The sequence below is a fragment of the Humulus lupulus genome, chromosome 3, assembly GCF_963169125.1.
Source record: "Humulus lupulus chromosome 3, drHumLupu1.1, whole genome shotgun sequence".
Taxonomy (NCBI): domain Eukaryota; kingdom Viridiplantae; phylum Streptophyta; class Magnoliopsida; order Rosales; family Cannabaceae; genus Humulus; species Humulus lupulus.
In genome coordinates, this window is record NC_084795.1 from 259,655,776 (window position 1) to 259,678,431 (window position 22,656).

The 22,656-nt window shown below is 34.2% G+C and overlaps 1 protein-coding gene and 1 long non-coding RNA gene across 3 annotated transcripts; both read left to right on the forward strand.

The window, feature by feature from the left end:
* Positions 1–539: 539 nt before the first annotated feature.
* Positions 540–18,924, forward strand: LOC133823834 (uncharacterized). 2 transcript variants are annotated; one of them, XM_062256682.1, is made up of 10 exons: positions 540–1,048; positions 1,171–1,360; positions 1,535–1,668; positions 15,853–15,965; positions 16,087–16,213; positions 16,313–16,474; positions 18,112–18,267; positions 18,356–18,378; positions 18,557–18,606; positions 18,778–18,924. In XM_062256682.1, the coding sequence occupies exons 1-10, from the start codon at positions 659–661 to the stop codon at positions 18,912–18,914; spliced, it is 1,482 nt and encodes a 493-aa protein (XP_062112666.1). In that variant the 5' UTR covers positions 540–658; the 3' UTR covers positions 18,915–18,924. The 2 variants fall into 2 exon arrangements, with proteins under 2 accessions (XP_062112666.1, XP_062112665.1); XM_062256681.1 differs by having other exon boundaries at positions 541–1,048; positions 18,356–18,435.
* Positions 3,113–5,624, forward strand: LOC133823835 (uncharacterized). The gene is made up of 2 exons (XR_009888463.1): positions 3,113–4,817; positions 5,285–5,624. It is a non-coding gene; the product is annotated as an uncharacterized LOC133823835 (long non-coding RNA).
* Positions 18,925–22,656: the final 3,732 nt, after the last annotated feature.

The window sequence follows — 22,656 nt, forward strand, 5'->3', positions numbered from 1 at the left end:
GCGATTTTTTTATCACCGTGTATATTTGTAGCTATTTAGAGCATCCTGTAATTTTTCAAAAAATTCTGAATAGTTTACAGTACCGAAAACTAGGTTCAAACATCTTGTTTTCCACGCGCATAAAAAAAATTAGTCACGCATGTAACAACATGTTTGAACTTAGTTTTCGGTACTGTAAACTATTCAGAATTTTCTGAAAATTTGTAGGATGCTCTAAATAGCTACAATATACACGGTCATAAAAAAAATCGCGCCGAAAACTATTCACGAGTCGAAAACACTGAAAGCCCTACCGGTAGGGCTTAAAGTGAAACCCCTATAAGAGAATTCTCCTATATTTATACATTTTTTGAAAAGGAATGATTTTATAAATTTGTGAAGAAAATCCTCAATCACTATTTGTTTTTTTTTTTTTAAATTGAGTATTTAAATATAACCATTTATAGGACTTTGCGGTAAATATTTATAATTATTATATTTTTTTATTTGAACTTAATAAATATTAAAACTACACAGTTACTCGTTTAAAACACGTTAAAGACTTTTTGGAGATTCCTCCCCACCGTTAAAGTTTCTTTCTTGATTATTCTCTTTGTTGAATCGGTACTAGCTAGCCCCAGAAAGTTAGCTGCAGCCACTGGCAAAGAAAAAGCCAAAAATGGCTATTGGGTTTTCATTTCAATGGCTTTTTCTTCTCTGTTTAGTCTCCTCTGTTTCTGTCTCACTCTCGAGAATAACACCCAGATTTCCATCTTCTGTTGTTAGCCCAGAAAAGGTCTCAGTTTCCCTCTCATCCACAAAAAACCACAAGCTCTACAAAACCAGTTACTTCACTCAAACACTTGACCATTTCAATTTCAATCCCCAGAGTTATCAGACATTTCAACAAAGGTATCTGATAAACGACACCTTCTGGGGTGGCGCCCAGACCAAGGCTCCAATCTTCGTTTACACTGGTAATGAAGGAGAAATCGAATGGTTTGCTCTAAACACTGGATTTATGTTCGAAACCGCTCCCCATTTCAAAGCCCTTCTAGTTTTTCTCGAGGTGAGTTTAAATTTAGTTCACTACGTGTTTGTTAAATGTCAATTGTTTATTAATTTTATAGTTTATACCATATTACTGTGCTCATTTTTGCAATTTATATATATTTATACTTTATATTCTAGCATCGGTTTTATGGGAAGTCCATACCATTTGGGGGTGATAAGGAAGTGGCTTACAGCAACACAAGCACGCTTGGCTACCTTAGCTCCACACAGGCACTGGCGGATTATGCCACTTTGATCATGGATTTGAAGAAGAATTTATCTGCGGTGGACTCTCCGGTGGTCGTCTTTGGAGGTTCCTATGGTGGAAGTATGTTCTTCTTCTTCTTTTTTTAAATCAACATGTCGTTGTTTATTTTAACTATAAAATAAATCTTGTCTTATAGTTATAAGTGCACAGTTTGTTTTGACTTTGGAGATCTGTTGTTTTTCACAATGGTTAAACAATGTTTATTGGTCTGTATATATAAATTTATATATATAGTGCTGGCAGCATGGTTTAGATTGAAGTATCCGCACGTTGCCATCGGAGCTTTGGCATCTTCCTCTCCCATCCTCGGTTTTGAGAATTTAACTTCTCCATATAGCTTCAACAATATAGTCACTCAAGACTTTAAGGTCTCTTTTCTTTCTCTCTCTCTCTCTTTGATAATTTTATATAACATGGTATTCGTATGCTTGAACTAGAAGACATTAAAGATCAGAGTTTAGATTTTTTTTTTAATTTTTATTTTGTTTTAAATCGGCATCTTTACACACACACCAACACTACATATATGTCCATAACTATTCATTGAAAGTGAAAAGGTCAGAACACATGATGTTGAAAGATAGCAATAATGTGTGGATGAGTGTATGTCCAACTTTACAAAAAGAAAACCAACCCCACATGCATCTCCTTATGTCTTAGATGATTAATTTTTTTATTTTAATTAATGAATTTTAAAAGTAATATAATTGTACTAAATTAAGAAAAGATATAATTTCTAAAAAAAATTATTAATTATCAAAAATAATATTTGAAATATATCATTTATAAAATACTATCATAAATTATATTATTTAATAGTGCTAATAAAAAAATTACTTATCAAATTATGAATAGAGTTTTTCTACGAGTGTGTTAGTCATTTATTTACATACCATTTGTGCACACAATCATGTTATACTTTTTTTAACCACATAATTTATTAATAGTAAAATCATTTTATTTATCATGGGTGGTTAATAATATTGACACATCATGTAGAAAAAGAATGTATCAATCATTATCCTTTTCTAAATTTCTTAAAATAATAGTATATTTGCATATTAATATTGTATTAAATTAATTACTATAATTTTTTTTTCTTATAGTTACATTACTATAAAAGAGAGAGAGAGAGAGAGAGAGAGATAATTTTACATTGGTTTTAAAGCTAGATGTCGATTTTGTTATTTTCATAATTAATGTATATGCGAGCCCCTTCAAAACCTATGTTATTGGATGATCTTTTACACCCGTTTTAGTACACAATCAACAGTAAAGATTTTTTTCTAATAAAATAATTAAAAAATTATCCAAAATGATAAATTTACGTAACTAAAATATTTGTACAAAACAAATATATAAATCCATAACAAAAATATATAAATCAATCTAATAAATACTATACAATAAAAAATAATAATAATACAAAATCATATATTCAAGTTATTATATATTTATGAAATTAAAATTATATACTTTAGATTCAATATTGAAGAACAACTCCAAAGCATAAGTTTTTCTGACGACATCTCTACAAAAGCAGTTTTATGATAGATTTAAAGATTGTATTAGTATTTAAATATGGCTATTTTGGTACCATGTATTCTTGCAAAGTATCATTTTGGTACCTTCTGTTTTCAATAATGCTCATATGGTACCTGCATTTTAAATCGTACATATTTGGTACCATAAACTCAAATTTAATTAATAAAATTTTACCAATTTAATCAAACTGTTGTCAATTATGTAAGTTCCAAATTTAAATTTAATTACTTAATTACATATAACTGATGACAATTTGATCATATTGACAAAATTTTATCTATCAAATCTGAGTCTAGAGTATCAAATATATATAATTTTAAAATACAGGGTACCATATGAGCATTATTGAAAACAGAAGGTACTAAAATAATACTTTGCAAAAACATAGGGTATCAAATGAGTAAATTCCCTTTAAATATAGAAGAATATCAAGAAATGAAATCAAGATCGTGAGGGAATATATGGAATGGAATTTCTGTTGGGGCTTCTACTTTAGACCCTACCCATGACGTTGTTTTTCTAACTTATGAAAATCATCCAATTATCCATTTTATTTGGTATACCATAGGATTGTCTGTATAATATATTTGCATGTATTTTTGTTCATGCTACAAGTTCCTCAAAGCCATATCAGATCTTCCCAAAATCATTCACTCCATTTACCCAATTCATTAAAGCACTCATCAAACCCTCCTACAAAGCCCCAAAAGAATACATCCAAGCCTCTGAATTCAACGAGTGCCAATTGAAACCGACCCTTGAGATCCAGTTTATCACTTTGCAAATCCCTCCTGAACTTATCCCTCAGTAGATTATACAGGGAAACACCTGATGGTGATATACTACCTAAGAATCTATAATCTTGACAAATTAAAAACAAGATTTAAAGAAATAACAAAGAACAAGTAAAAATTCACACAAGGAAATTTTTACAAGGTTCACCACTACACAAAGTAATGGCTAATCCTTGGGACCTAGTCCAGAAAGAAATCCACTAAGATATGAAATGCAAGTTTTACATAGTATCTCTCAATTTACAATCTACTAAGTAAATCATCTATACTTGTCTCTCTTGCAACCATCCTTAGTTTGAACTAGTTGAATCTTCACACTTGAATTCTTGCAGATCCAGCTTTCTTCCAATACTCAGCTTGATGAACAATCACAGCTAGCCATGGATGAACAACCTCTCAAGATTCAGTTCTTCAACCTGTAACAGAAAGATAACCAAAAACAAACTCTACGAACAACATATACCATATATTCCACGGCTGAGAAAATCAATTAACCCATATATTTATAGACCTAAGATCTAACTAACTCAAAAACCCAGCCATGCTCTCAAACAGAAAATCGTTAGAGAAACTAATTAATTCAGCTACCACTGAAAAAACCCGAAACCTAATGATACAGTCATATTCAGACAAAGCCACGTAAGCAAGCAGTCAATTAAAACAATGTCCAACAGCCAGATGCAACTGGCAAAACAGAAGATAAACCAAAATTCTGTCACGATACACAAAACAGATGGAACTAAGAAACTAACAGATGAATCATGAAATTGCCAAAATACAGACAACACAAAGTAAGACACTTACAACATCCATATTCATTTTGGTGCCATACGTTTAGCTATTACCGACTTGTTGTCGAATGGGTCTAATAGACACCAGAATGAGGAAATATGAGCATGCTAGATAGAGACAACGTTAAATGCAGGAACATTAATAACTATATTGTTCCCTAATTTTAATATGTCTCTCTGTGAGAATCGATTGATTGATGCCTTCAAAGTAGAAGTCCAACTGGCTAGAATTGACCAAGACCTCACCTCTACAAGAGCTACTCTTCAGTACCAAATGGCATACACTCTACAAGATCACACTCTGGATCTCTCATTGCCAACAGCTGAAGAAGCATTGTTGGTCTCGGTAGACTTTACCCAAGTCCCTACATGCACTCATATTCCAAGGTAGATTTCTACATATGATCTTATGAAAATCTTGCCTAGTTCGTGAATAACAAATTATGAGATGCTTAACTAGCCTCAGAAATGTATCCAGACTCTGATGGAACCATTTTATCATAAAAAAGAAGATGGCTCTATCGAAATAGTCTTTGACATAACTCAAACAAATACTCTCAGTTATTTCATTAACCCAGTACATGATGATTTCTGTCGTGCCAACTGATGTGGAAATCCAGTTATTTCATTAACCTTATTTATGCTTTTGAATCTTTGGATGGACACAAATATTAGGATGTCTGCAACTATATTCAGAAGAGGATCTCCCAAAAAGGCGTCCTAGTTTGTGAAACCAGCTTAAGCAGCTGTTAGAAAAAGGAGAAAGGGGAATAGGAATTTTGGGCTAGTTTCTCAAAAAATTGACTATATTATCAAATATTTTTCCCCTAAAGACTTTTCTAATCTCGTTCCAGAACCAACTGGGTGGGACACAGAACATCCTCCATCACTAGACTCTCGACAGTCTCCACCTCCAGCTTCTCAACAGGCTATCTTGACATGCTATAAGAAAGCAGCAAAGTGTATGCGACATCATAGAGAAAATTTTCCAGTACTACCTTATTTTACACACTCTCCTTCCTCTATCTCTTTAGTCCTCTTTCTCCCACAAAATTATGAAAACCCCATTTTTGTTATTTCTATATATTCTTTTCTCTTTTTTTAAGAAAGAAAAGAATAGGAGCAATGGTTATTATTACATTTGTTTTTTTTTTATTCTTTCTCTTACACGATCTCTCTTCTTCTTCTTCTTTTTCTTTCTGTTCTCTTCATTAAGATGTAATTTTAATTTTATTTTTTAGTTTTTTATTTATAGACATTGCTGAAGAAGCATTGACCATACCTAATCAACTAAATCATTTCATATCAATTCAATCTTAAGAAGAAAAAAAATCATTACCCATTTGCCATTCCTTAAAATGTTAAATCTCAAAAACTTCATCACCCAATTTTTAGAGGCACCATATAAGATTACTAATAGAAGAGGAGAGAGAATGTGCAGAAACCGAAAACCCATAATTTTGTTCTCACTCTCATCACCTCTTTCACTACAACTAACTTCTCGTTTTCTCTGCAACTTCTAGTTTTCCTAAATAAGCCATGAGATATCGACTTCGTTTTCTTCATTCTCATAGTTATTCTTAGACTTCTTCTCCCACCAAAAGTCCTCCATTGAAGACCACATCTATGTTATGTTTGTTCAAGGCATTGGAAAAGCTTGGTTCACCCGTCTTTGAATATCATTAGAGAAGATGACTAATAAAAGAGGGGAGAGAATGCATATAATAAAGAAAGTAATAAAATATTTTTTAAAATAGCCAAATGAGCTTAAAATACCATCAATATAAGGGTTATATTTTTTTTGACCATGTGTTTTGTCCCATTATTTATTTGGACTCTGTATTTTGATAAATTATTTTTTGGACCCTATATTTTATAAAATGATTAAAATAAAACCCTAAATTCAATTTTGGTCAATGTTTTCTCAACTAAAATCACAAATAATTTATCAAATTAACAATTCATAATAAAAATAAAATTATTCTGCTTAAAAATTGTATTGTTATATTCAATTTGTTCTTCATCAAAATTGAGTTTCGGGTTCTATTTTAACTATTTTACAAAACATAATGTCCAAAAAATAATTTGTCAAAACACAGGATCCTAACAAATAATGAGACAAAATACAAAGTACAAAAAAATATAAACTCATATAAAAATAGAAAAATAGGCTAAACATTAATCGTGGGTTTGTCAGAAAAAATTACATATTATTCACTTACAAATGACCTCACCGTAACTCAAATACCCCAAAACAAAATGCAGGCTTTTGATCCAAGATCAACGATTACAAAAAAAATAAAAATAAATAAAGCCTTGTGGATGGAGTCTAAAGCAACAGTCCCACAACAGAATCTCTCTATATATTAAATATATATATATATATTTATATAGAGTTTCTTAGGTATTGGTATTATTTTTACTTTTTTTATTTTCAGCATTTTATTAAATTATAATATAATTTTTTATATGACAACGTTTATATATAATAGTTATAGTAGGTATTTCGTCAATTTTCGAAATTTTTTTAAATAATTTACAGTACCGAAATCAAAGTTCAAACCGTATATTTTTCATGCGTATAAAAAAAGCAGGCATGCGTGCAACTGGCTGTTTGAATTCTGATTTCAGCACCGTAAATTATTTGAAATTTTCTAAAAATTAGTAACATACCTGTTATAAATATAATGTATGTCATCATACAAAAAAATTAGGTTATAATTCTCCAAATGTCGAAAATAAAAAATGTCATTACCGGTAAGACAAAAGTAATGCATCTACCTATACGTACATACCATAAATTCAGTATTAAGAGAAAATAAGAACTAGATGGCTTTTATGGTATTTTTTTTTTCCCTTGAGAAGGATTTATAGGGTCTTTTTGCGTCATTTCTGTAATAACCCTTAGTCCACCTAAACACTTTACAAAACCAACGTAAATGTTCCAATAATATTTTAATTCGGTTCTGGTACATTATCACTCAAAATGAGTTTTTCTTTTTTCTTTTTTCTTTCACGAGCACTATAAAGAAAGTATTTTCTAGTAGAGTTATGTGTTAAAAATTAAACCAACGTATAAAGGAAGTATTTTTAAGTAGTGTATTTTAAAAAAAAAAAAATTGTAAACATTAATTTCAAATGTTGAATTGACATAACATTAAATTTTTGTGGTTAACTTTCAAATGTAGAGTTGGCATAACTCATTAAATTTTTGTAGTTAAGTATCATATTGATCATAACTATTAAATAAACATCTAAGAGCATCTGCAATGAAGTGTTAAAAAGTTGTTATCTATTTAGCACATCTTACAAAAAGTATAACTTCAATGATGTTCCAAAAAATATATATTAGGATTACAATTTATATATTTAGTCCTTTTAGTTGTTTTTGTTCATTCCTTGTACTGGTTTTATTCACTTTATTATTATGTTCAGTAGTATAAAACCTTAGTTTGTTATTTTCTCTTATTAAGTTAGTTAGTAGTAGAGTTGTAAATGTGGGCCGCCCGGCCTGGCCCACATTTTTCGTGCCGTGCTCGTGCTGGCCCATTTTTGAAAGAGTAGGCCCAGCACGGCCCATGGGCCCGGCCCATGTCGTGCCGTGTCGGGCCGGCCCACTTTGTTTTTGCCAAAAAATGTGAGGATGGAGAATTGAACCCTCCACCTCCTCTTTCACCATCAATGGACTTACCACCAAACCAAATACATTTCTTTGTTTATATTATAATTTTAGATATTTTTATATACTTTTTAACAATATTTTACACAAAATTATATCAAAGATAATTATTAGAATTTTAATACCTACTAATAAATGCTAAAAATTTATCTAACAAATCTTAAAATAAATTAATATAATTATAAAAATATAAACATTGAAAAAAATAAGGCATATATTATCATTTTAATTTATTAATTATTGACAAATAAAAATTTATTATGATTATTAATGTCAAAATATCGGGTTTTTTATTGTGTCGTGCTTTCGGGCTAGTTTGTTCGTGCTTTCGTGTCGTGCCTTCGGGCTTGTCGTGCCGTGCCGTGCTAAGCCCGTGCCGTGCCGTGCCTGGCCCGAGCCCATATTTTTTCGTGCCGTGCCTGGCCCAAGCCCATATTTTTTCGTGCCGTGTCGTGCTCGTGTCTCCCGGACTCGTGCCGGTTTCGTGCCGTGCTCAAAAGCCCGGCCCGTATTTACAGCTCTAGTTAGTAGTTAAGGGAGTTAGGTTCTTGGTTTTATACACTATTCTATTTTTTTCTTTTGCTCACCTATTTAATAGGAGCGCAGCCTTGTAAATCAACTCAATTCATTTCAATACAAATTTCAGTGTTTTCGAATACTTTTCTTCTGCATTATGGTATCAGAACGAGAAAATTAAGTTTTCCCTTCAATCCTCTTCTTCCTGCTTCTCTCGCCATTATCTCCGGTGCAGCAGCATTTTTTCCCTTTCTTCGATGATTTCCTGCAACTTCTGACCATGATTCTTTTTTTTCGTTTTTGACTTCTCCTCAATAATCTCTTGATCGAATATCATATCTACCACTCCTTCATCCGCCGATACAACTCCTTTTTCTGCTGGTTCAAGGGACGACAATAATGAAAATCCAAGATCCCAAGCCTCCGACTAGACTTCAAATTCAAAAACCTTCATTGAAGATCCCTTGGACCCTTACTATTTGCACCACGCTGATAACCCAGGCACTGTCCTGGTGTCTCAACTTCTCACTGGGCAAGACAACTACACGTCATGGAGTCGTGCAATGAAGCTTTCTATCTCTGTAAAAAACAAGTTGGGATTTATTGATGGGTCCATTCCTAAACCTTCCATTTCTAATTCTTTTATGTACAATGTCTGGATTAAGAATAACAATATCGTTATTTCTTGGATACTTAACTCTGTTTCTAAGGATAATTCCGCAAGTATCATTTATGATGAATCAACTGCTGAAATATGGAATGACCTCAAGCTTAGATTCAGAGGAGAAATGGCCCTCACATATTCAACCTTAGGCGTGAACTCATGAACCTCAGACAAGATATGCAGTTCATAAGTCTCTATTATACTCGACTTAAAACTCTCTGGGAGGAGCTACCCAATTATAGACTGACTTGCACTTGCAACAAATGCACTTGTGGTGGTGTCAAATCTCTCCAAGAACACTACAACATGGAGTACATTATGTCATTCTTGATGGGACTCAAGGACTCATACTCACAAGTCAGAGATACCATTCTTCTCATGGACCCTTTACCATCCCTAAGTGGTGTCTTCAATCTTGTAACTCAAGAAGAAAATCAAAGGACTGTGAGCCAACCTACTCAACCCACGGATCCCCTCAACAACCCTGCAGTGGATTTTGCTTTTTAAGGTCCTCAATCCACAAATTCTAAGTTAGATTATGCACCAAACAAAAGCTACCCTCCAATAAAGAATAGACCTTTTTGTACTCATTGTAATGTTCATGGGCATACCATATAGAAATGTTACAAAATACATGGATATCCTCCAGGGTACAACAAGAATCGAGCACCAACATCAGCATTCGCTAATCAAGTCCAGACCAGTCATACTGCTTCACAACCTTCGACTGAGAATAATGCTTTTTTGCCTCAATTAACTGCTAGTCAATACAAGCAACTGCTCAACTTATTGGCTCAACAACAAACTGGTACATCAAACATCTAATCCCTCAATCTCTATAAACGCCCCAGGTATAATATTGTCCACAATTTCCTTAACTTTTCCCATTGATTTTGGTCATTGGATTATAGATTCGGGTGCTACTCAACATATCTCTCATTGTTTGTCTCAATTTATTTCTATCTCTAATATACCTCCAACAAAGTTGATTTTACCAGATAACTCACACCTTTTTGTTTCAAAAAGTGGTACCATCATTCTTCCTAATAATCTTGTCTTACATGATGTCCTTTTTGTGCCAAATCTCAAGTATAATATCATATCTGTTAGTGCCCTCACAGCAGCTAACAACATTTATGTTTCCTTTTCTTGTGATTCTTTTTCCATTTAGGAAACAATTACTCAGAAGATGATTGGCAAGGGTAGATCCTGTAATGGCCTATACCTCCTGCATATGCCCTCATCTATACCTCAAGTTCATACTGTTAGTGCTGCTATTTGGCACTCTAGGCTTGGTCATTTTTCCTCTAAATGTGTAGATGTATTAAGTTCTACTCTGAATTGTAACACAACTCACTTACATAAACATTCTACTTGTTATGTTTGTCCTAAGGCTAAGCAAAAGAAGCTGCCTTTTCCAAATAAAAATACTTTTGCTAATTCTCTTTTTGATATAGTACAATGTGACATTTAGGGGCCACATCACACACCATCACATTCCAATTATCGTTTCTTTCTTACTTTGGTTGATGATAAATCTAGGTTCACTTGGATTTACTTAATGACACACAAATATGATGCTATCACTATTATCCCTATTTTTCTAAACATGATTGAAAACCAATTTCATTCCATGATTAAATGCTTTAGATCAGACAATGCCCCAGAACTGACATTCACTAATCTTTTTGCTCAAAAAGGTATTCTCCATCAGTTTTCTTGTGTTGAAACCCCTCAGCAAAATGTCATCGCTAAAAGGAAACACCAACACCTTTTAAATGTGGCTCGTGCTTTACACTTTCTGACTCACACACCTCTCACTTTTTGGTCAGATTGTGTTCTTACATCAACTTATATCATACACAGAACCCCCACTCTAAACTTGAGCAATGAAACTTCTTATGAAACTTTATATAATAAACTTCCTGATTATGACTTCTTTAGAACCTTTGGATGTCTTATTTTTGCTTCTACCCTCTCAGATCACAGTACTAAATTCCAACCCCGTGCTAGAGCTTGTGTTTTTGTAGGTTACCCTCTTGGTTTTAATGGCTACAAGTTATATGATATTAATTCTAAACATTTTTCTTATATCCAGGAATGTTGTTTTTCATGAGGAGATTTTTCCTTTTCTCAAACTTAATGATGCTTCTTTCCTAGATGATCCTTTGCCTAGTATGGTGTTACTTTCTTCTTTGATTTCTAACACTCACATTTCAGATTATGAGTCTCCCTCTTCCTCTACTTCTACTTGCACGCCTATCCCTTCTATAGATATATCAGACATGGTTGATGACCAACATGATGACGCCACTAAGACTTCCCTGAGTCTTTCACCAACTATTGAATCTCGACCACCAGTTCGACGATCTACTAGGCAGGCCAATCTACATGCCTACCTTAAGGATTTTGAGTGCCACAGCTCCACTCATCCTCAACTCAAAACTCCCTATCCCATTAGTCATTATATTAACTATTCAAAACTATCTCATTCTCACAGAGTATTTTCTTTTGCAGTTTCTTCCAATCCAAAACCTACTACTTACAAGGAGGCAGCCTTAGATCCTCAATGGATCTCAGCTATGCAACAAGAATTGCAAGCTCACCAAGCTAACAAAACTTGGACTTTAACTACCTTGCCCCCTCACAAACAGGTTATTGGATGTCGTTGGATTTATAAGATAAAGTACTATAGTGATGGTACTATTGAACGATACAAATCCCGTCTAATAGCCAAAGGCTACTCACAACAAGAAGGGCTTGATTTATTTGATACTTTTTCACTCGTTGCTAAGATGGTTACCCTTAAACTATTATTAGCAATATCATCCATTAAAAAATGGCAAATTCTCCAACTTGACATATATAATGCCTTTCTTAATGGAGACCTCAATGAAGAGGTATATATGCAAACCCCACCTACATTACTCACTCAATCTTCTTCTATTTCAGGTCCTTCCCTTGTTTGTCAACTCCACAAGTCCTTGTATGGTCTTTGTCAATCATCTCACCAATGGTACATAAAACTGTCTGATGCTCTCCTCCATGATGGCTATCAACAGTGCCAAGCGGATTATAAATTGTTCACCAAGGGCCATGGACTGGATTTCATTGCCCTCCTTGTGTACGTAGATGATATCATCATCAAAGGACCGTCTTTATCATGCCTCAAGGAGCTCCAACAGTCCCTCAACGCTCGTTTCAAGCTCAAAGCCCTTGGTCCTTTAAAGTACTTCTTAGGCTTCGAAATTGCCAGGACTTCCCCTGACCTATTTCTCTCTCAGAGGCAATACACTTTACGGTTATTACAAGACACTGGATTCCTTGCTAACAAACTAGTTGCCACACTTATGGACCCTCGCCTGAAGCTCAATGACACTACAGGTACTTTACTCCCTGATTCTTCTCAGCACCGCAGGCTAATTGGGCGACTTTTATACTTGACCTTGTCTCGTCCGGATATTACATTTTCTGTCCACAATCTCAATCAATTCATGGCTGCCTGTAACATCCCAAATTTCCTAATAAGACTTAGTGCCTGGATTAGGGGGTCGGGAGGCAATAATTGAGTTAATATGTGAATTATATTATAATATAATCATGCTTGTATTTTAAAGATATTAAATATGTGTATGTGGGCCCGTTTCTTATAAGAAGGTTATATTGGTAATTTGACCCGTTAGGGGTATAAATACGAATATGTGCTTGTGTGATTGAGACAGCATTATTATGTAGATATATTTGGGTTACTTAACGAGAGGCGGTCCCGATGAGCAAGTTAGCGAAAAAGTCACAACGGGGTCTAAATACCTAGTTCGAGGTGTATTCTAGTAATTTAGTACATTACCGGAAAATTAGTGGGTAATGGGAATTTATTGGTAACTGGGTGAGAATATAGGAAGTAGCGGGAATAATAGGATGCAAATTTGTGGATAGCCGGAATTAAAGCAAAGGACAAAATTGCCCTTGTGAACACTTGATGAATAAGATAAGGGCAAGGGGCAAGATGGTCATTTTTGAGCTAAGTGTAGTGTTAGGGTGAGCTGGGCTGGCTGAATTATGCTGAGAAGTTTGAGAAACTAAAGGAAAAAAAAAGAACTCAGCAACTCCCTTTCTCTCTCTCGTTTTCTCTTTATGCTATGGAGGTTTAAGGATTTTTCTTGGGAGGTTGAGGAGGAAAGCTTGGGAAATCAAGGTGTTAGGCTTGGGGGAAAATCAGAGGCTAGGTTCAAGGGTTTCATCACAGTTAAGGTTTTCGCTAAGGGCTTGAATCAGGGATCGTGCTCGGAGGGTTGTCGCTAGTAACCCGCATACGGACCAAAGGTAAAGGTAAAGAGAAGCTTAACCAGGCATGAGTCGGAGGGCATTAGCAGTGGTATGTACATATGCAGTCTGCTCGACCACCACGACCGAGATGCTCAGAGGAACTAGGGTTAAACCCAGCTTTTGCCACTTAGGACGGCTTGATGTGTAATCTAAGTTTTGTAACAGGCTCTTAAACTAATGTTTTTTGGGATCCCATGTAAAGAACTGGTTATTAACTTAATGGAGATGTTACGAAATGATCAAAAGTTTTTAATACCCAAACTTTAGTGGCTTAATCACATGTTTAGTTCAAATGATTTGTAAGTAAGTCCAGCACTGGTTTCAAAACACACCTGGTAATGGACCCTAATTAGCAAGGCGTTACACTGCCCCTCGCATTCCACATCTCCAAGCAGTACACCATTTGCTCCGCTATCTTAAAGGAAGACCGGGACAAGGGTTACTCTATCCTTCCTCTTATTCCCTTAACCTTCGGGCTTTCTCAGATTCAGCCTGGGCTTCTTACCCCATTACACAACGGTCAACAACGGGATTTTGTGTGTTTCCTTGGAGATTGCCTCATCTCCTGAAAATCAAAGAAATAACCAACCATCTTAAAAAGCTTAGCAGAAGCTGAGTATCGTGCTCTGCCCGCCACAACCAGTGAATTAACTTGGTTATAGTATCTGTTACAAGCTCCCCAAGTTTCCACTCCACAACCTGCATTCATCTATTGTGACAACATTTCTGATGTCCATGTTGCTAACAATCCTACATTCCATGAAAGAACGAAACATATAGAATTGGATTGTCATTTTATAAGAGAAAAAATTAAAGTTGGGACTCTTCGACTCATCTCAGTAAGCAGCCAGCAACAATTGGCCGATGCCTTCACCAAACCCCTGCCTTCCACAACTCTTGCTACTCATATTTCCAAGATGATTGTGCATGACATACACAGTCCATCTTGAGGGGAGGCTATTAGGATTATAGTTTATATATTTAGTCCATTTAGTTGTTTTTGTTCATTCCTTGTACTGGTTTTATTCACTGTATTATTATGTTCAATAATATAAAACCTTAGTTTGTTATTTTCTCTTATTAAGCCAGTTAGTTGTTAAGGGTGTTAGGTTCATAGTTTTATACACTATTCTATTTCTTTCTTTTGCTCACCTATTTAATAGGAGCTCAGCCTTGTAAATCAATTCAATTCATTTCAATACAAATTTCAGTGTTTTCGAATACTTTTCTTCCACATTAGTATACTAAATTTGGCACATGCTAAAAGTGCGCCAAATTTGGCACAAAATAGAGCATGAGTCAAATTTGGCACATCAATAAATGTTACTTTTTTATTTATCATATTTTCACTAATTATTATAATTGAGTAGTTGACATTTAATGACCAACCATATATCAATTTTTATTTATATTTTAATGGAAAATTTCTTGGAGTACATGATTTGGATAATAAAAAAAATTAATTTATGTTTGTTTGTTTTCAATAAATATTAAATGAATTATTGATTTTTTTGTGTTAATTTGCATCTTGTGCATTGTAGCACAATTGCAAATGTTAGGTCAAATATAGCATTAACTCATTTATTGTGCTAAATTTAGCAAAAAATTTACATCTTACATTAGAGTTGGTCTAACAACTAAAATTTAGATAAAAAAGAAATGTTACTATTTGATACCTTAAGATGTCGAACACCAAATGAAGTGATACTCCATGGTTGGTTAGTGATACTCCATAATACTTATTAAATTTAAATATGTGAGATCTGATATTGGATTGCACCAATAAAAGCATGTCACTTCCTTGTAGTGTTGGACATCAATAGTGCCCATTAGCAATATTGATATCATTATTGAAAACTAACCCATACATAATTTCAATGCTATTACAAAATTACATTATTACTTTTTTAAATAATACTTTATATCTTTGAAAGAACACGACAATAAATATACTTGTACAAACACATCATATAACAAATATAGAGACGACATAATTGTTTATATCTTGAACCGGACCAGTAAGACAATTTTTTTATTTAATTGTAATGAGCCCGCCACACGACACTAAGCACAATTACAAACCAATAACTTAATATGCCAATGTGGGGTTCCTTTACTAGCTTTCAAAAGCTAGCTAGAATTAATGATATAATAGTACTTGTTTTTTAATTTATTGAATAATCCTTTTTATATAGCACTGACTTAGGTAGTGTTGTTACTTGGCATGTGATTATTAGAGTGAGAGTGAAAACTGCTACCAAGTGATAAAGGGCTCGTGGCAACAGATTGAAGACACTGCAAAGACTTCGAAAGGAATCAACCTACTAAGGAAGTCATTCAAATTATGCAAGTAATTAATCAAACAATTAACTTTATTTATATATATATATATATATATCATAATATGCTACAAATACATAAATAATAACTTTAATTAGTCAACACTAATTATAATGTATAATATTCATCAGGAACTATGAATATATGGCAGATTATCTTGAAAGTTGGCTATCAACTGCATTTATTTACACAGCTATGACTGATTATCCAACCCCCTCAAATTTTCTGAATCCATTGCCAGCTTACCCAGTGAAACAGGTACTAGCTAGAGACTCAAAAATGAAAAAGAATAATAATAATAATAATAATAATAATAATAAAGAGAATTTTAATTTTAATTTGATTTGTTTGGTTCAGATGTGTAAAGCTATTGATAATCCAAAGAGTGGTAGTGGTAGCAACACATTTGAGAAGCTGTATGGTGCAGCTAACGTCTACTATAACTACAGTGGAACTGCCAAGTGTTTTGATCTATACGATGATTCTGATCCTCACGGCCTCAGTGGATGGAGTTGGCAGGTACGTATAGGAACATCTTTAGATCTCTCCTCTTTCTTGGTTCTACCTTTTATTTTTTTTTACTAAAAATATTTTATATTATTAATTAATTAGTACGAATATCTCATATTTGTACAACTGGGAAATTGTCTCCATTTATGGGGACTATATATACTATTCCTTTGCATGGGGTTAGTTTTACCAATACTTTTTTTTTCCTAAAACTAATTCATACAAATATTAAGGGACAAAATACCATTAATTATGTCAAATTTAGTTTTAATTATTGTTCATATATATACTTTATATTCATTTTTAAATTTTTTATATCAAATTTGTATACCCTTTCGGAGTCGAATAGTACATTAATATATTTTATAATTATAATTACCCTATAAATTAACTAAAATTGATTGTATTAGCTTATTTGTATATTTATTAAATCTTCTTTTTCTTTCACCAATAGTCTTTTTTTTCTGTATTTTGTTTGATTTTAAGTTAGAATAAGAATGATTTTGTAAACTCAAGAGGAATACTTTTGTTATCTTCCCTATAAGGTTTTTACTTTGCACACATAATGATGATCTTTCTCACTTTTTTTTACACAGTGAAAAGAATATCGCTCCTACTTATTACGCTATTGATGCTCTTTTAAGCTTAAATTTCAAATTAGATTAAAAACTTTGATGTATGGTGTTATGTTATTTAAAACTCATTATATTAATAGAAGGGTTATCTTAGATTGTAATCAAAAGATTTTTCCTAGTAAACATAGCATCTCAGAGTATCCAAGAAAAATCATGTGCCTCACATGCATAGGTTAACCCTTTATTTGAAGTTATATATACATATATATATATAAATGTGATTATGACTAATCATTATCCACTAGTGGAACCTATAAAATGAAGGTACTAAAAGATGAACCACGAGTTTCAAAATCATTATCCTCTTTCATGGCCCCAGCCTATATTGATTAATATATTTTTTCTTGGGGGAATGGTACAAAAAAATAAAATAAAAATAACGAGTTATCTAATCTTGGATGCATCTCTTTTATACTTCCCAAACTAAACATATGATTTCTGCTTATAAAAACACTATTAATTACATGAGTGGGGTAGTATAATTCTCACATTTTTTCTTTATTATTTTTAAAAGTCAACGTAGAAAAATAATGAAGATTAGAATTCATATTTCTCCTTTAAAAAAACGAGACAAGATATACAAGATTAGAGACTATATAATATATATAAGTTTTGAATTTTGACCAATTGTAAAAATAAAAAATATCTGGTTATGATATATTTAGATTTTTAATAATTAATAACTGCCTCAATAATCCAATAATTCATGTGAGATGCTGTCTATAATGAATTTCCTTCTTAGTAAATGAGACAAAATTTTATCCTAAATATTTTATAGTGTTGTTATTTGACACATTAAGGTATTCAACACCACATGAGTTAGAATAATAAAATTGGTTAGACATATTCTATAATACTTATTAATGTGTGATACCACTAGCATACTTATTAAAATTCTAAATATAATACTTATAGAATACTTATTAATATTCTATAATAAATTCTAATGGTGTTGGACACTACCTCTAGCAATTCTCAATATATTATATATGAGTTGAAATTTGTGGACAGGCATGTACAGAGATGATATTGCCAACAAGTGGTAGCACCAATGAAAGTATATTTCCAGCTAACGATTGGCATTACAGTGACAGAGCCTCCTCTTGCAAAGTAGCCTTTGGGACAGAGCCCAGACGCACCTGGATCACTAATGAGTTTGGCGGATTTGTTGAGTATTATTTATTATTAATTATATATATTATGATTTTCCATTTTAAATAATTGAAAACTAATTAGATTCACATTATATTGGCAGGCTATTAAGAGAGTTTTAAAAAGGTTTGGGAGCAATATTATCTTCTTTAATAGCTTAAGAGACCCTTGGAGTGGTGGAGGGTACGTATATATATATATATATAATATATATATATATATGATTCTCTACTACTTTTTTTCTCACATCACTATCATATTTAAATATAAAGATATTTTTTTAAAAGAATTTATTATTTGGCAGGGTACTGAAGAACATATCTGAAACTATAGTTGCAATTGTTGCCAAAGAAGGTACACTTGTAACAATTAATAATTGGCAGAAAGAAAGATATCCATGTTTTCCTTTTCTTGACCATATATAATTCATAATAAGCAAATACATTATTAATGGTTTTTTTTTAAAATAAGACAAAAATAGTTGAATATATTTAAATTATTAGTCTCTCGTTATTAACTTAACAGGTGCTCACCACGTAGATTTGAGGTTCTCCACCAAAGAAGACCCAAAATGGCTTAAAGAAGTGAGAAAGCTAGAGGCCAAGATTATTGCAGGGTGGATCTCACAATATTATCATGATTTGGCACATCTATCTTTCTAACTAATTTTTTTTTTTTAAATAATAAATAAATTAAAGCCTTTCATTTTTAGTATTTAAAGACCTACTTATATGCATTACCACAAAGACCACTCCATACTATATATATGTGCTGAATGAGAAGCTCAGCATTTAAATTTTACCAAAAACTACATAGATTTATTGGTGGGTTTACACAATTAATTAATTATAGTTAACTCTATACTTTTAAATGTCCTTTCTCTTTAAGCAAATGACCATATATATCAACTTTCACTTTAAGATTATCATGTGCAGTAGTGAACTCAGGATTTTGTTTCAGCTGGGATGAAAATTAAATAATTGTGTTAATATATAAAATATGCGTATCCGTGAAGACATAATGGTAGAAATATATATACAAAAAGATGACTCAACAATTCTACCAAATAAGTGGAATTGATGACCCAAATCTAAAACAGGCATTCCTCTCTTCCATACCAGAACCACTAGGAGAAGAGACCTTCAGACTTCTCTCGGGAACAGGAAGAACCTTAGCTGATGCCACGATTGGAGAAATTTATCAACTAGTTCTAAAGGCGTTGGAAAAGATGTGCTCTCAGCATAAATTTATCCAAGAATTTATGAAACAATCCAAGAAGCTTGGAAAGGTTTGCAGCCAAAAAGGACTACGAATCAAATGCCAATCAGAATCAGCATGTTCCTGTCGTCCAGGAAAAAGGAAACACAGCAAAAGGTTTAAAACCTTTAGGACCTTTAAATCCTCAAGGGGAAAAGAACGCCGCTCCTTCAAGTTTCTAAGGAGGAAACGCTCTTTCAGGAAAAAGTCTGACAGATGTTTTATCTGTGGTGAAAAGGGACATTATGCCAAACAATACCCCAAAGGGAAGACCGCCAAACTGATCACCCACATTCAACAAACAACGGGCATATCGCTCGAAGAAAATGATCTGGAATCTATCTTCTCTACTGATGACGAGATCAATTCAGAATCCCTATGTGCGTGCGAACAGCAGAAGATCCCAGATGAGTTCTACCACATGGCAGCAATCAATACAATACAACCATCACCAATCATCTCTATGCAGATCCTCCCTACAAAGTATGCTCGGCCAGTCAAAGTAGCAGCCTTCTTCGACACAGGAGCATCATACACCATGATGAACCCTGATGTTCTCCCTCCAGAATACTGGAGGAAAGAGAAGCAATACTTCCACGCTGCAAACGGAAGCATCTTCTGCACAGAGCTCATCAGTAAGCCGATCAAATTACAGTTCTTCCCAGGATGTTCTATTATTCATAGAGTAATTGGTTCAAAATTACCAGGAAAAGATTTAATCATTGGGTTTGATGTCTACACTAAGAAAAGGGGTTTGAGAATTCTTCCTGGTGGCCTTGGTTACAAACAACATTTTGCTCCATGGGAATCCATCCCAAACTATTTTCTCATGCTTCCTGACCCATTCTCTAAAGTCAAACAAAGACTCATAGAAAACTCGTGTGCCACAAATCATGCTGAATTCCTCCAGAAATGTGACCACCCTCTTTGGAAAAATCATCAGTTCTTTATCAGTTTACCATTTAAGCTCAACGAAGACGTTAACCCTACCAAGGCAAGCCACCCGGGTATGAACCCAGAGCATCAGAAAATGGCAACTGAGGAATGCAGAGAACTACAACAACAAGGACTGGTCGAACCAACAACCTCTCCATGGGCATGCCATGCTTTCTACGTCAACAAGAGATCAGAACAGGCCCGAGGAAAACAGAGGCTGGTCATCAATTATAAGCCTTTGAATGAATTTTTGGCAGACGACAAATTCCCCCTACCAAATAAAAATTCTCTATTTGCGAGCTTGTCGAAGGCCCAAATATTTTCTAAATTTGACCTCAAGGCAGGGTTTTGGCAGTTGGGTATTAAAGAAGAAGATAGGCCCAAAACGGCCTTCTGCATTCCGAACCACCATTATCAATGGACTGTTCTTCCCTTCAGACTCAAAACAGCTCCATCACTGTTCCAAAAGGCCATGACTAAGATCTATGGCCCTATTCTAGATCAGGCCCTAATCTACATTGATGACATATTGCTCTTCTCACAAGATGAGCAAGCCCATCAAAATCTTCTGGCCCAGTTCATATCTCTCACAGAAGCCCATGGGGTCATGCTATCTGAAAAGAAGATGATCATCGGACAAGCCCAAATTGACTTTCTGGGGATGAAGCTAGTCAAAGGCCAATATGAAGCCCAACCACATATAGCCCAAGAGTTGCCAAAATTTCCCGAAAAGGAATTCACAAAGGTGCAAATTCAACAGTTCCTAGGGATTGTAAACTATTTACGGGATTTTGTCCCGCGATGCTCGGAACTGACAAGACCACTCAGCGACATGCTTAAAAAGCAAACTCCACCATGGTCACAGGAGCAAACTGTAGCAGTCAAAAAGCTAAAAGAGATAATGCAGACACTGCCACCTCTGCAGATTCCTTCTGACGGCAAAAGAATCCTACAGATAGATGCTAGTGATCGGTATTGGGGAGCGGTCCTACTTGAACAAGACAAGACAGGGAAAAGAAAAATATGTGGATACAAGAGTGGCCACTTCAAAGATTCTCAGCTCCATTATCACTTTACCCTGAAAGAATTATTGGCGATAAAGATGGGCATCACAAAATTTGAATTCCATCTGATAGGGCACCATTTCTTGGTAGAAACAGACTTTGCCGCGTCAAAAGGAGTGCTTAGCCTAAAAAAGAGCAAAACGACAAATGGCCAACTGTTGAGATTAGCATTTTGGTTTGAAAACTACTCTTTTGACATTAAGCACATTCAAGGAAAAAACAATACTGTAGTTGATTTCTTATCCAGGTCACCTCCCGCTATAAATCTAGCCTCAGGATACTCACCAAAAACTATCCCCATTGTCATCCAAAAATCACCACATATAATCCCAATCATAATCATGATGGCCTCTTCCTCTTCTATCACACACACCCAATCTTTTCCCCGGGATGCAAAGAAGATCCTTTCAAAAAAATCCAAAAAATCAGCCAAAGAAAGAGCAACCCACAGAGCAATCTTCATCCAGAATCTCATGATCTCCAAGCTTGGACCTTCCATACAAAATGACTTTGGAATCCATCCAAAGTATCCATTTGCCCAAATCCTACCTCTCCGAGATGCTATCTTCATACCAAAACCGATAGCCCACCTTTTCTGGTACCTAGCTAGTGTCTTCACCATAGCTGTCGAAGTACAAACTATGGCCTTACACACGTCCATAAAATCATTCTTAGACCAAGAAAGGTTCAAGCCAGCCTACCAAGTCCAAATGGATATTTTGTCCTGGTTTGCCCCACTGGAAGAATGGAAAAGGGTCTTATCAGCAGAATGGAAGAAGGTCCAAAATAACAGGCCCACTTTCATCTATCCACCAGGCACAAATGTTGCCAGCCTAATGAACTGTTATACTGTTCTCTTCCTTAGCATCAATGCCAAGCTCGATGCAGAACAGAATATAGTTACCAATCCAATATTCGAAGTCTACGGGTCAAAAGAAGAACCATTATGTGGTCTTGGAGGCCAAGAGTACATGGACATCCAAAAGAGTCTGTTTGAGAAAAACCAGATTATACCTCCGGAACTGTGGCCCAAACCAGAAGATGATGCTCCTTGGGAGACATTCCCATCCGACTATACTCGCAAAATAACAAGGGCCCTTGAAGCCTTCCATCTGTCAAAAAATGAAGCAGATCAAGTCACCAAACT

Excerpts from the sequence above, each read along its gene's own strand:
- LOC133823834 (XM_062256681.1), top strand. The coding sequence starts at position 659 with ATGGCTATTGGGTTTTCATTTCAATGGCTTTTTCTTCTCTGTTTAGTC. Across the intron at positions 18,268-18,355 it reads CTAATGAGTTTGGCGGATTT|GCTATTAAGAGAGTTTTAAA; the intron begins GTTGAGTATTAT and ends TTATATTGGCAG. Across the intron at positions 18,436-18,556 it reads GACCCTTGGAGTGGTGGAGG|GGTACTGAAGAACATATCTG; the intron begins GTACGTATATAT and ends ATTATTTGGCAG.